This window comes from Aspergillus bombycis (assembly GCF_001792695.1).
Source record: "Aspergillus bombycis strain NRRL26010 chromosome Unknown contig00007, whole genome shotgun sequence".
NCBI lineage: Eukaryota > Fungi > Ascomycota > Eurotiomycetes > Eurotiales > Aspergillaceae > Aspergillus > Aspergillus bombycis.
In genome coordinates this window covers 286,178-299,133 of record NW_019170009.1, presented here as the reverse complement: position 1 = coordinate 299,133, position 12,956 = coordinate 286,178, and the positions used below count along the sequence as shown (strand labels likewise).

Below are 12,956 nucleotides of genomic sequence, written 5' to 3'. Positions count from 1 at the left end.
GGGATACCAAGGTTGTCGTGCAGATCATTCAGCAGCTTGACCAAAAAACAGTATTATAAAAACAATCACATTAAACCTATCACTAGTTTCAGGTTATTTCACGTTTCATCAATTATGGATAAGAAAACAACAACATTGATCAAGTATCAAGAAGCCAAAAAGAAAATCCACGGCATAGTGAATGAGTAACGGAACTGCCCCGAACACCTCCAGTAACTTGCAATTTCCCTCCCAGAGGCCTGTATGTTGGGCTCTTCCTCCCTAGGCTTCTGGAGCCTGGAGAGCCGCATGCCTCTAGTTGCAACTGTTGGGACGGGGTCCCTCTGCAGAATGTTAGTATCTTTGCTAGTATAGGTATCATGAGGAGTCACCGTACGGCAACGACGAGGCTTGTCCTCTTCCCTGACCCATCCTCTGGGAGTCTTGTACCAGTTTCTGCAGGCGTGTAAGTACAAATCAACGTTTCGCGCTTTTAAAGCATACCTGTATCTGCACTGGAAATTGACATTGTCGCCTCTGTTGGCGCTGCCGGTTCTATCACTCGACTGGCAGGGATACTTGTAGTAGTCGAATCGACGTTCGACCCTGCAAGTGTCTCGCTCTTCAAGAACAGCGTCCTCGATGTCCTCAGGCTCCGCGGCCGGAGCAGCATTGACGAGAGACAGAGTAAGGGGGAGAAGAGCAGTGAGAAGATAGATTGGGGACTTCATGTTGAATGTCAAGTAAGAATAGTCGATTTCCTGTCTGTGTACTAACTGTGATTGATGTTGTTCTACAGTCGACTGATGGTGTGTGTATCACTGCTTTTATAGGTATCTATGCACTGTAGAATTGTGCATGGACAGAAGAAGAAATCTATTGTAAGCTGGCCAGGCCGATCGAGACAAGATCCAGCGGCTGGACCCCGAATCTCCTGACAAGAGAATGTCCATCTCTATTCGTTCCGTAGCGAATATGACATCCTTGGAACCATAACTGAGACATCTGCCGGATGCATACTGAAATAACGCGGTTTCATATTGGTTCATCTAGAATTGAGCTGCCGGATCCCCAATACACCGCAGCGGGATTAGAGTATGATTCACTGCTGACTGGACCCCGAGATCTGAGTTTATCCGGACCCTGCTTCATGAGTGAGACTTCATTCAGCTGGCTGCGATTTAGGGGTCCAACGCCAAGATGTGGCTTGTTTTCTTACCAGGTCATCCGGTCATAGCTTCTTGAAACTGGCCCGCATTTGACTGATCAGCGCCAGATATAGTAGCACGTCCCAGGGTCGGGATTATCTTGGGTACGGAACATCCGGATTCCTGGGTCCGCACAGACCACAGTATGTTGCCACCTGTGAAGCTTAACAGTCGTATGTTGAGTAGTTCTCACCTCACTAGGGGCATCCTGGAGAGAAATCGAAGGGGGCTGTACACAAAAAGACCAGGGAGTGCTACCTCTGGTGCTGTATCTTTTACGAGGCTCAGCTGTGGAACCGGTTCAAGCTAGTAGTGGGTATTAAGTCATGACCACAATGCGGTTGTTCTAGGCTCCTCCGTCAGCTGTGCTATCCACTGGTTCTCTGACGTCCACGGTTGGGCCGGTCTTGGCAGTGAAATCGCCCGGAGTCAAGACTGGCTTGGCATGGCCAAGCGTTGGCTTTTGCGGAGGAAAGTCTAGAACGCCCCAGCGGGAGTGTTGTCCGCCCCAGCTCAAATGTCACCTGAAGAACCGTTCTCCCAAGTCATCGACACGGATTCTATGATGATGAACGGGTCCCACTTGAGATTGTTCCCCGCGTGATTGTCAGGGAGCATACAATGGGTCCAGCGTTTGAGCCACAAACTTTGCCATAGAATGACGGAGATGAGCTCTTCACCGGAGACCCTGAATGCGGATATCTCAGCAATATTGGCTCATGGATGGCTAATTGTACCGGGCCCTCAATTTTGGGGTACTGTCAGGATAGTAGAATTGCCGCTTGTACTCTATCTCCACTTCTCTTACCCAATGTGTTAGAGTGGTTGAGAATAAGACAACCTGGGCAACAGTTCAAAGAATATGACCAGGTATTCAGAAGCCTTTGCATCACTACCCGCTCTCTAGGATCCACCAGCCCACTTGTCAAGGTTGATTCTCATAGAAAGCTTATGCAGCCAGGCCCCGGCGCTAATAAAAACCTCAATCTGAACTGTATTCCACTACCATTGCCCCGATTTGGCGCCCAATCTGCATTCTGGCGAACGTTGTCGAGATAATAATATAGCCCCCCGGCCGAGCTGCAACACATTGTCGTATGACATTTAGTATCCTAGACGTGGCTTACGACCGTGCGTGAAACATATCCAAAGAAATCATCTCATCTCTTTGTCCGATCAAGTCATAGCGCCTTCGTACAAGCTTGGGAGGCCTTCGGCCTCCCTCCCAGAGACTATCGCTATGCACTACATTCGATTGCCACTCTTTCCCCAACCTCGGTTTATCATTCCCCTTTGTCCACATTGCCAGAGATGCCCGGCCCGCACAGACCATCCAAGGCCCTGATCGGTCAAATACCATGGAAGCAATGGTTAGGCGTCCCGCATCACTTTCCTGCGTGGATGATCATGCAGATCTGATTCATAGGGACATCACCGGCAAAACCCCCCTGTACAAGCGGAAACCCGACCGCTGCCATTGGGGGCCGTGGCATGAATACTTGAACAATATAATTACATAGGACGGTCCTGTGGATGTATCCACTCGGGCAGGCCTAGAGCGACATTAACAACGTGGGTTGATATTGCATCCCACCTAGCATTCCTGCTCAAGCATTCCCTAAAGAGCTGCGGTCGAAAGTTACACAGGCACATTCCTGTGGGTATATGTGGCAAAGAGCATGTTCGTTGGAAGAGAGTACGAGAATAGTAGACGCTAAAGTAGCAAAGGGGCTATGTGCTGAGTTAGCTAAATTAGCATCACTGGCAGAACCAATATGTGGCGAGTAAGCGTGAGACATAGCACTCAGAGGATCTCCCTCACCGAGACTTCCAGTCTCTTCCAGTGTCGTGATTCCTTATTTTCGCCAACGTAGAAATTATATACGGGGGCTATATGACATTCCTAAGACCTAAGGAATAGTTTAACTGAAGGAAATCCAGTCTGCCCAGTCAGCTTTTCCTCTCGCGAGGTAAGGTATTGGTCTCACCTTGAGTTGATGCACAGATTCTCGAATTAGCAGTAATATAATCTCGTCTTACCCTGCCAGAACCAGGAATTCCTCTGTTTCTAAATGTTCAAACCAGTTTGTAGGAGCAATACTGGCGTCAGTGTAGTAATCATGTTTCGCACTTCCTAGATCAACTTGGAACTAGGGCTTGACAACAGCCGGCGTAATCACGTCGCCGAGACAATCAAATTTCGTCTCTGCCCTCACATCAAGGGATGTCCGGGGTACAATGAGGATGGACCTCGCCAGTCCACTACTGGGCATCCAGTAGGGCTATTGTTTGACGAGGTGGTGTCAGGTGCAAGAGAACAGCGATGGCCAGGTTGCCGCCCAAAAATATCAGTTGGGGTACGATTATTTCTGTTTAAAATGCATCGTACTTCTTCGACTGATTCGATAAGGTATGTTGGATACTGAAACTTAGCGCAAGTGTGTATGCGGCCGCGAACACAACAAGGTCCTTACCCACAATGGACGAGCTCTGAATGATACCTTCCCAGAGTTTGAAGGGCCAACTCACATGCCATCGCGGGTGATACCTGGTCGACGGCGGGGCTCATACTACTTTTCGTCAATACCATGGCGGATACCGTAAGCAAGGATTGTCAGATGGAGACATAGCAGAGCCATGGGTCATCGCCGCCGTTAAGGGACACTGTGAAAGGACCAATTGATAGGTTTATTCAGTCAAGGCCTAATAATTAGTGGCCACCCTGACCCGCGGATCTGAGGCGGTTCCGGACATAGACCAAGCTTACAGATTCTGGGATTATTGGGTCGACTTACTAATGTACGTGTAGTTTAGCGGAGGGTCAATCAGCATGGCTTTTCTAAGGACTACTGTGCTAATGTTAAGTGTATGTCGAGTTTCAGGTCATGGAGGGGAAACGCAATGGAAATCAGGCTTGTAAGTTAATACTGCCATGTTTTTGTGTGATCCTACCGACGTGCGACCAGTGAGTGCAGCAGAGAATAGTGAAAAATCACGAATTACGACGAAACCTCGCTGCTGTCAGAGACACATGGAGCAGGACCAGCTGTATATTTGCGCTGGAGATCAAATATTGATTCATAACCCCTACAGGTAGCCCGGGCTTTGACAGAGGCATGTCAAAAACCTAGCCTATCGAACTCGCTAGATCGCGATCCTGTCTGCTAGATGCTCCATAGGGCTGACGATACAGATATTAGCCTGTAGCGTATATCTCCATTACTACGATGTTTTGGTATTGATAACTCAAGACAGAGAACGAGCTTTTATATTGCACCGTGATGCTCATTGAACACGTAGGATCGTTTCTAAATACCCTAGGAGGAGTCTACACACGAGAAGACACCCGATACGCTTCCTTCATCATACGATGCTTGGATCACTAGCACCGTTGCATAAGTACCTCCAACGATGATGAGCATACCCGTGAGTATCATGAAACATGCAACACTCAACACCACCACTTCTTTCCATCCATTTCGATATGTTTTAAATGCCTCCTGTAACCATCTTCTCGCCGAGATTGACGGTTCTGTGTCCATATTCTGAATCCTGTCCACTGCTTTTGTAGGTTTTTTAGCAAGGAAGTAAAGAAGCATGAAGCCAGGAAGAATATTAGTAAACACGGGATTCACAAGAGCGCCAACTAAGCTCAAGAAACTGTCAAAAAAGGGCACGACTTCAACAATGACAAATCCAAATACAACGGTGACAAACATTGACGCAATCCAGACAGACCAATGCACGACGGTATTGGATTGGAGGTGTGGCGTGCCGCGAAGGATCCTGACGAACCAATATTTTGCCGCAACATGGCTCCAGAGAACGGCCGTGACCACCAAGCCCGGTAATGCGATGCCATATGATATCTTTTTAATCAAAGGACCAGCTGACCCTAAGGCTGGACTTGCGAGATACTGCCCAATTTTGCCGTAGATGATAGACGAGACGGCTATGTTTGTTATAACAATAAAAGACTGGCCACAGATAAGAGAGCGAGTAAATAAGTCCGGTTTCTTCATCTCTGCCGAAACAGAGAAAAATGTGCCTGATGCGCCCAAAGTAAATAATTGGTTTGATACTGCTGCCATGGCCTGGGAGAAGGTTGCGTTAGGAAAGGCACGGATATCTAGGTTGATAGGACCAGTCGATGGAGCTGCGGCTGGTCGACTGCTGGTAAGGCATGCAATCGCTGTGATCCAAATTGCGACGACAATGCCAGCAACGCCAATCCAACTGAGCCAGGATACCTTTTCTAGAGACCTGAAACCCGTCCCAATGACAAAGGCACCGGCACAGGTGACCGCGACGAAGACCATAGAGCAAGTACCATGATCAGACAAGGTGTTGAGTGCGACAGAAGTGGTGAGCATTCCTGCTCCCGCTACCAGGGCAAGATAGATGTAATATATTGCACCGGTTAGCTCTCGTGCTCCTTTTCCAAAGAGCAGCTCAGCCGCATCACCGATACTATACATGTGAGGGTAGTATTGCCGAGCGTTACCACACACGTATCCAGCAACCGTCGTTGTCAGGGCCAGGATTATGAAACACAAGATGCCAGGAAAGAATCCCAGGATGTGGAAAGTGGATGGAAGGCTAAGAGCACCGAGTCCAATCTGAAACTTGGTAATGAGGATGGCGGCTCCTTGCCATGAGACGCCACAGAAGTCGACATCGCCCCTTTCGTGATTGAAGAGATCTTGAGGTGCCTGAACAACGGGCTTGTGGCACTCACTAGCAGTCGCATCGTGGCAACCCCCATCATCAACGCCGTGTCCATACTGAACCGTGTATTTCTCTGTTTCCTTCATGATGACGGGCGCCTCGAGTATGAATGAAGTGCAATGGATTTTGTATGGAGCTCAAAGAGGTAAGTAAGGGTAATGGGATGTTTATATGCGGTCAGTGTCTGGGGAGAGCTATCAAGATGGAGGCTTATCTGCTCGGACCGAGCCACATGGACCTACACCACGAGAGTAAATAGAGGAGTGTGGGGAAGCTTATCAAGTGGGACAATGAATTCTATTCTAGATTGTTATCCGAACACTCATGGAGCAGTGTATCATCTAACCTGATTGCCCTTTACCATGGCCCCTGATACCGGAGTTATTCTACCAAAGCAGGAAGAGCCGACGTTGGATTTCCACTGATGGCCAAGGTAGGCGCTTTACCTTGAGCCCACAGCTATGCTAACCTCTTCAACAGTTAATTAGTTGCTGGGATATCAAGGTCTACCATTCTTTGGCAATGTCGGGCCATTGATGTGTTGCCGAGAGGGTGCGTTCAAGGCGTAAAATTTGCAGGCGGTATTCACATTGAGCTTCTAGTTGAACTACTCCAAAGTAGTTAGAATTACAAAGAACTGTCGGCTTTTGATCTTATGTGGGTGATTCTTGGGATAACGTGGATTTGACCAAATATACTTTTTCTATCGATTCTCTAATCAAATTACTCGGACCGGCTGAAGGCAATCCAAGTGTAAGTCTCCACAATGTGAGTCTCAGTGTGCAATAGGAATATTTCCTTGAGGGTCAGGCCTACGAGGCGCACTTGGACCGCTCAATGTGGCGTCAACATGTTGTACTCCGCATTCCTTCGCCGGGCCGAGAGATTGTCTGCCAATCTTTGCGTTGAGAATGTCTCCTTACTTCATGCTTGAATACGTCAGCTAGCACTCCGAGTTTCCAGTCCATCCATAACGGCCTTCCTTCACCATACCGGCTAGCGATCTACCCGACTGTATTTGGACCAGAAGACAAGAGTTGTGTGACATAACCCTGTAGGCCGGCGTATGCTCCGGTGGCATGCTTCCGATGCCAGCGGGAGATGTAGCTACATAAACAACGCGGTACGCAAAGGAATACACTGACAGTCGGCTTATGCAGGCCTTTCTGATCTGTAATTACTGGTCGAGGAGAAGCCACACGCTCGCATAGAAGCTGCAGCCTCGTTTAGTCCCTGCTAGAGGTGGATATTGCGCTTCGGGGCCGCATGCCGTGGACAGCGTTGGCACAGGTCCCCAAAAGTCTATTAGTGTAGTCCCGTGGCTTCTATACGGGAATAAGTCCGTCTTTGCAAGTTATTTCCCAGGATATGAGAAATTTAAGAGCAAATGTTAGTGATCAGGAATAGGCATTCACGGCAATGGAAGTGGCGGCCAGGCTGACGGCATCTAAGATGAACATACCGTACATATGCTCTGCCAGGTGCTGAGCTAGTACATGTAATTAGAAAGTACCGCCTGAAATATGTATATGACACTTGTTGTCTATTCTTCATCGACTGCTTGGCAAACTGTCATCTTTTCATTACAAAAAAAAGTGGTCTATCTACGAGCTTATGGACAATGCTCTTGGACGGATACTGCAAAATTCTTCGGATCAAGAACAAGTAATGGTGGTTGATTTCACATCTTGATGAACATAGTTTTGTAATATTTTCGCCTCGCTCCATCGCACTGTAGCATGTAAGATCTATCGTTTCCCAAGAGTATTGCCTATTTCTGCTGCACGGTTCGTCGCGGCCGTCACTGCATTGTCCACTATATCCTTGAACCCCAGTGCCTCAAAGGTCTGCAGAGCGGCATGTGTGGTTCCATTTGGGCTAGTGACATTCTTGCGCAGCTGGGCCGGGCTATTGGACGACGCGACGAGCATCGTACCAGCACCTAAACACGTCTGAGTAGCCAGCCGGGTTGCTTGCTCCTGCTGCAGACCCAGGGCGGTGGCACTGGCGACCAGATGTTCGGCCATGGCAAAGAAGTAAGCAGGACCGGATCCTACACGATCATCAGCTTGTTCCACGTCTGGAATAAAACTGAAAAATTAAAAAACCATAATGCAAAACTCACCGGACAGCCCGGTCACCACATCAAGCAACTCCTCCTTATTCACCCACTCCGTTACTTGGTTGACACTCCCTAGTAATGTATTCACCAGGTCTTTCTCTTGCTCTGTAACGTCGGTACTGGCGAATACGCCAGAGGCACCCTGCCTAAGCAGTGCAGGGGTATTCGGCATAACACGAACGCAATGCGCCGCACGATGGTCATCTGTCTGTAGCCACCCCTTCAGGCTCTCCAATGTAATCCCAGCGGCGATACTTATCACAAGCGGAAGGGTATCACGATGTGACCAGGCAGCGACAAGCTCCTCGCAGACGGTCTTTGCAACCTGGGGTTTGACGGCAATGATAACTAAGTCGGCGTGGCCGCCGGCCTCGAAGTTGGAGGTGGTGGTATGCACGCCCAGGGTGGCCATCCTGTTGCGGTTGACCTCGCAGGGTTCAGCGACCCAGATACCCTGTTTGGGAATCCCCTGGGTGATGAGACCCCCGATCATGGCGATGGCCATGTTGCCGCCGCCGATAAAGGCAAGCTTGCTCTGCTCGAGGGAAGACATGTCGTCTGTAGGTATCGCATTGTAAGCGAGGGGTATGACCTGATATATAGAATGAAATAGCTTGGAACATCCAAGCGCTCGACCTTGCTACCTCGACCTGCTAGTAACGTGAGGAATAGTGAGAGCATCAGTACAGTGGTTGAGTATGTCGGTGTTGTCACCCGACAGTCGGAACGGATGACCGATCCCACTCTCCACCAGTTTATCCTATCTGGCAGCCTGTGCAATGTTTATTTCATAGCCTAATAAGATTCGTATTGGGCTGCATGGTAAAATAACAGCGCTCAGTCCGGCATATAGTGCATCTCTTTCCGCTGATAACTCCAATCCGTCGGTATTTCTTTCGTCGAGTGCATAGCAAATGAGCCTCGGGCCGGGGATTTTGATAAGATGACATTTCATTCGACGTACTCAGAACGCTGCTACTACCCGGGTAAGGATGCCGTGCCAGATGTGTTAGTATATCAATAGCGAAAATCCATGGAAGTAATCTATCCTTCCCACTTCCAGATTCCTCGAACGCATCCGATACAGGCAACGCCGGTCAAAGGCCAACATCATCACTCTCCATAATTGAATCGAAAAAGATTTGAAATGGATGTTGAAGTGAGGCAGTATCATCTTTCTCCCACATACCATATCCCCAATTCGCCCAGACCTCTCCTACACTACAAGAATGTTCTAGCCAAGCGACCCGACAGCGGCCAATGTGACCCAGGCGAGGTTTGGGATATGTTCACCAAGAATGAATGGAATGTCCACTGGATATTCCGTTACGGCCCAACACAACTATCTCACTACCATTCCAAGGCGCACGAGTGTATGGCCGTCCTTTCTGGTACTGCCAGTATACGGTTTGGTGTTGCTGATATGTCGCCAGATATGCAGCAGAATACACACGGTTACGCTTGGGAGGAAGGTGGTCTGGTACTAGAGGCCGAAGCCGGCGACGTTTTTATCATTCCAGCTGGCGTAGCTCACAAAACACATGATACCAAACCTGAAGCCGAGTTCGCGCTCTTGTCACCGGGAAAGGGACATGGGATTGAGGACGAGGACCCAAAGAAAGCGTTATCTGGGATCAAGCTGGATGGGTTTACCATGATGGGAGCTTACAACGGAGGTGACTGGGACTTTATCGCGACTGGAGGCGACTTTGAACGAGTGTGGGCTGTTCCAAAACCAAAATACGATCCTGTCCTTGGACTGTCAGATCAAGGGCTTTGCAAGACATGGCGTGGAAGTGATGCTGTGCCCAAGGCCCATCTCTAAAATACATGGCTCAGAGTTTGTATGTTGGTATACATGGAATTTCAACGCTCCTAACAGTTGAATAGCATTGTATATCTCACAGGAATGAAGAAAGTAATCAAGGTCTCCTTAATGCAACGTATTACTTAACTTTAATGCCGAATTGGGTGGTGTACAAGACACCAACCAAACATCAATGAATGAACAAGGACAGCCCAATGGCCTAACCAGGTCCACACGCTGGCCAAGTGAGTTCCAGCAGCCCCGCTGACCCAACCAAACAAGGGAAGCAGGCATCGAGGCGCTCGTAGACCCTTATCTAGACAGACTATCATGTCGGATGTAATGGCCGAGGCGCATACTGCGGGGTTACGCTCTTATATTTGGCCATGTCCGTCCATGCAGATAAATTCAAGACCATTAATTTGGATAGAAGTCCAATACTGTCAGTCGCATTCAATTTCCACCTCTGAATGTAGTCACTCTCGCCCTGCATGGAGAAAACACTTAGTGATCCCCCGAGGAGACGTTCAGTCAACGCGTACGTTTCTCCGTCCCCAGCTCCAGATGTTTCGAACGCCGAGCGTTGCCGATGCAACTCCTGTACGATTTCTTTACTAACTCTAACAAAACTTGGCTAAGCTGCCTGCGGTGTCGTCAACACAAGATAAAATGTAGTGGCGAGTTTCCGTGTAGGAATTGCAAACGCCGTAAAACGAAGTGCATATTCGAGGGCGACGACAATAAGATCCAAATTACCAAAAGACACTTCGCAGAACTGAGGCGCAGGACTGCTGAGCTCGAGGAGGAGAACCGGGGCTTGCAGCAAGAGCTGTCGAGCAGTTCTAGAAAGACCCTCTCCATGGATCCCGTGGATCAGGGAGGGTTCGTGGATGAACAGGCAAATGCCTTCAATGGCTATGGGTCCCCAGTCTCCGCATCTGGGGTTGAAGATGCAAGAGTATTCAACCCATTATCCACAGGGCCGCCCAAGTACGTGCGAGATTTGGCGGGAAATCCACGTATGTTCGGACCATCGTTGAGGACAGTAGAGCCAACAGATTGACTGGGCACTTAGATTACTTGGGACACACATCGAACTGGTCCTTGACAATCCGCCTCCTGCACCTCACCCATCAGGCCGAGCGTAACTACCCCTTTCCCAGTGCAGCTCAGCATATAGATGCCACCACCTATGATTTAGGATGGAGCGGCCTGCGGACAACTATCATCCCAGATATTAGAGAGCTTCCGTCGCTAGACCATGCTCTTTTCCTGACTAATGCTGTAAAGTTCCATACAGGCCAGATATTTCATCTTTTCGATGAATTATCCTTTCTGACTCAGTTACACGACTTCTACGGCAACCCAGTCGAGAAGATTCACACAACGGGGTTATGGTTCATCCACTTCAGTGTCATAATGGCTCTTGGGAAAGCCTTCACCGGGACGAAGCGTCGAGGAAGTGTTCCACCAGGCGCCAATCTGTTCATGATGGCACTTATGATGCTCCCAGACTACTGCTATCTATGGAGACATCCCAGCACATCAGCGGAGCTGCTGTGCTCAATGGCACTGTATCTGCAATCCATTGATTGGAGAACCCCTGCGCATGACATGGTCGGTTTTCCTTTCTCTTTCCTGCCTCCTCCCTCCTCCCTCTTATCGAGGGACCAAGATCGTGGTGTGGAGATCTGTAATTTAGTAGTACTGACCAGGATGGCACAGATTGGGAGGGCACTGCGAATGTTGCTTGTCCATGGGTACCATACCAGCATCCCTTTAGGAACTTTAGATGAACACGAGATTCAACGGTCTCGGAAGATTTGGTGGACGGTTTTCATCATTGAGCGTCAGTTTACAGTTCTGATGGGGGTGCCCTTGGGGATCAACGATAACGAGATCAGCACACCACTACCTACGTACCCAGAATCTCCCCATGAGACCATCACGATGGCTATGCACGTCAAGTTATCTAAGGCATTCGGTCAAGTGATGAATAGTATGAATTCCTAACTCCCGTATGCAGTACACTTCAGATATTAACGCTGATCCAGCTCTCTATCGGAAAGAGCGTCAGATAAATTCTCATTTCGTTAGGAGCACGCAAAGGGCGTTACGAAGTGTTGCCAATCTCGCGCCAGAGCTCACTGGCTACTTTCCAGTGCCCGAGGAGGGATCAGTGAACGGCATTTCACGCGTTTCGGGATATCTGAATCTTTTGTACCAACAGGTAAGGTTGTTCTGAAGCACTGTCGCACTCATGTTGCTGGGTATAGATTCACTAAAATATATGTATAACGGTAGTGTATCATGTTAGCAACTCGCCCATTTCTTTTCAGTCTCCTCGAAAAGCAACTAGGGTCTGGAGACAATGCGACACCAATACCAGCCGCTATAAAGTTCCTCTTGCAAATGTGTCTCGAGTCTGCCAAGAAAACAATATATATACTGCGTGCTCTTCAGGATCAGAGCTTACTTGGTATGATTGTCCCCAATGACATTACTATGTAAATCCCATTTGACTCCTTGTCTTTAGAGACATTTCTACCATTTGATCTTGATAGTGCCGTCTCTGCTGGCCTAGTGATATATATGGCCGCCTTTGTTAGCCTGCACTCAATCGAGGAGCAATCTCGTCTACGAGATACACTGTTTGATATACTAGACCATCTGATTAGTGAGGGAAACCTCGTAGCCGTGGATCACAAGATGGCACTGGAACAGTTAGACGGTCTATCAAAGAATCTCCATGCACAAATGAACGATTGCAACCATTGGCCTCGGCTTGAACATGCCGAAATCGTGGCGCGAGAACAGTTGAACAGTAGTGAAACGATTTGTGCAGAAGGGGCAGTTCAGTCCGGAGGTGCCCCAGACAATGGGGATGTGAATACTGGTATGATGACCGGTTTTGCGGGGCCAATGGAGCTATACGCCTGGGAACAAGAGTTGATCCCGACACGGCTGATGACCGTGGTAGATATGCTGGACGGGATTAATGTGCTAGACTGGGCAACCTTCCCTGATAGTTCTAGTTCCCTGGATGATCAATTGGATAGTTGTAGCTGTTAAGTTGTTCCGAATCATTTAGGTTGTAGTTGAAGCCTCCTAC

At 48.7% G+C, this 12,956-nt stretch overlaps 5 protein-coding genes across 5 annotated transcripts; 2 read left to right on the top strand and 3 right to left on the bottom strand.

Annotated features, from left to right (window-relative positions):
- Nucleotides 1-294: 294 nt before the first annotated feature.
- On the bottom strand, nucleotides 295-710 carry ABOM_001875 (uncharacterized protein; the record flags this gene model as incomplete). Its single annotated transcript, XM_022529005.1, has 3 exons — nucleotides 295-323; nucleotides 377-435; nucleotides 484-710. 3 exons carry the CDS (start codon nucleotides 708-710, stop codon nucleotides 295-297), a joined length of 315 nt encoding a protein of 104 aa, XP_022393365.1.
- Nucleotides 711-4,504: 3,794 nt separating this feature from the next.
- On the bottom strand, nucleotides 4,505-6,001 carry ABOM_001874 (uncharacterized protein; the record flags this gene model as incomplete). Its single annotated transcript, XM_022529004.1, has 1 exon — nucleotides 4,505-6,001. The coding sequence occupies one exon, from the start codon at nucleotides 5,999-6,001 to the stop codon at nucleotides 4,505-4,507; it is 1,497 nt and encodes a 498-aa protein (XP_022393335.1).
- Nucleotides 6,002-7,663: 1,662 nt separating this feature from the next.
- Nucleotides 7,664-8,590, bottom strand: ABOM_001873 (pyrroline-5-carboxylate reductase family protein; the record flags this gene model as incomplete). The annotated part of the gene is made up of 2 exons (XM_022529003.1): nucleotides 7,664-7,968; nucleotides 8,041-8,590. 2 exons carry the CDS (start codon nucleotides 8,588-8,590, stop codon nucleotides 7,664-7,666), a joined length of 855 nt encoding a protein of 284 aa, XP_022393370.1.
- Nucleotides 8,591-9,184: 594 nt separating this feature from the next.
- On the top strand, nucleotides 9,185-9,862 carry ABOM_001872 (cupin domain-containing protein; the record flags this gene model as incomplete). The annotated part of the gene is made up of 1 exon (XM_022529002.1): nucleotides 9,185-9,862. The coding sequence occupies one exon, from the start codon at nucleotides 9,185-9,187 to the stop codon at nucleotides 9,860-9,862; it is 678 nt and encodes a 225-aa protein (XP_022393371.1).
- Nucleotides 9,863-10,408: 546 nt separating this feature from the next.
- On the top strand, nucleotides 10,409-12,916 carry ABOM_001871 (bZIP transcription factor; the record flags this gene model as incomplete). Its single annotated transcript, XM_022529001.1, has 6 exons — nucleotides 10,409-10,444; nucleotides 10,563-10,863; nucleotides 10,920-11,843; nucleotides 11,899-12,074; nucleotides 12,149-12,323; nucleotides 12,381-12,916. The coding sequence occupies 6 exons, from the start codon at nucleotides 10,409-10,411 to the stop codon at nucleotides 12,914-12,916; spliced, it is 2,148 nt and encodes a 715-aa protein (XP_022393368.1).
- Nucleotides 12,917-12,956: the final 40 nt, after the last annotated feature.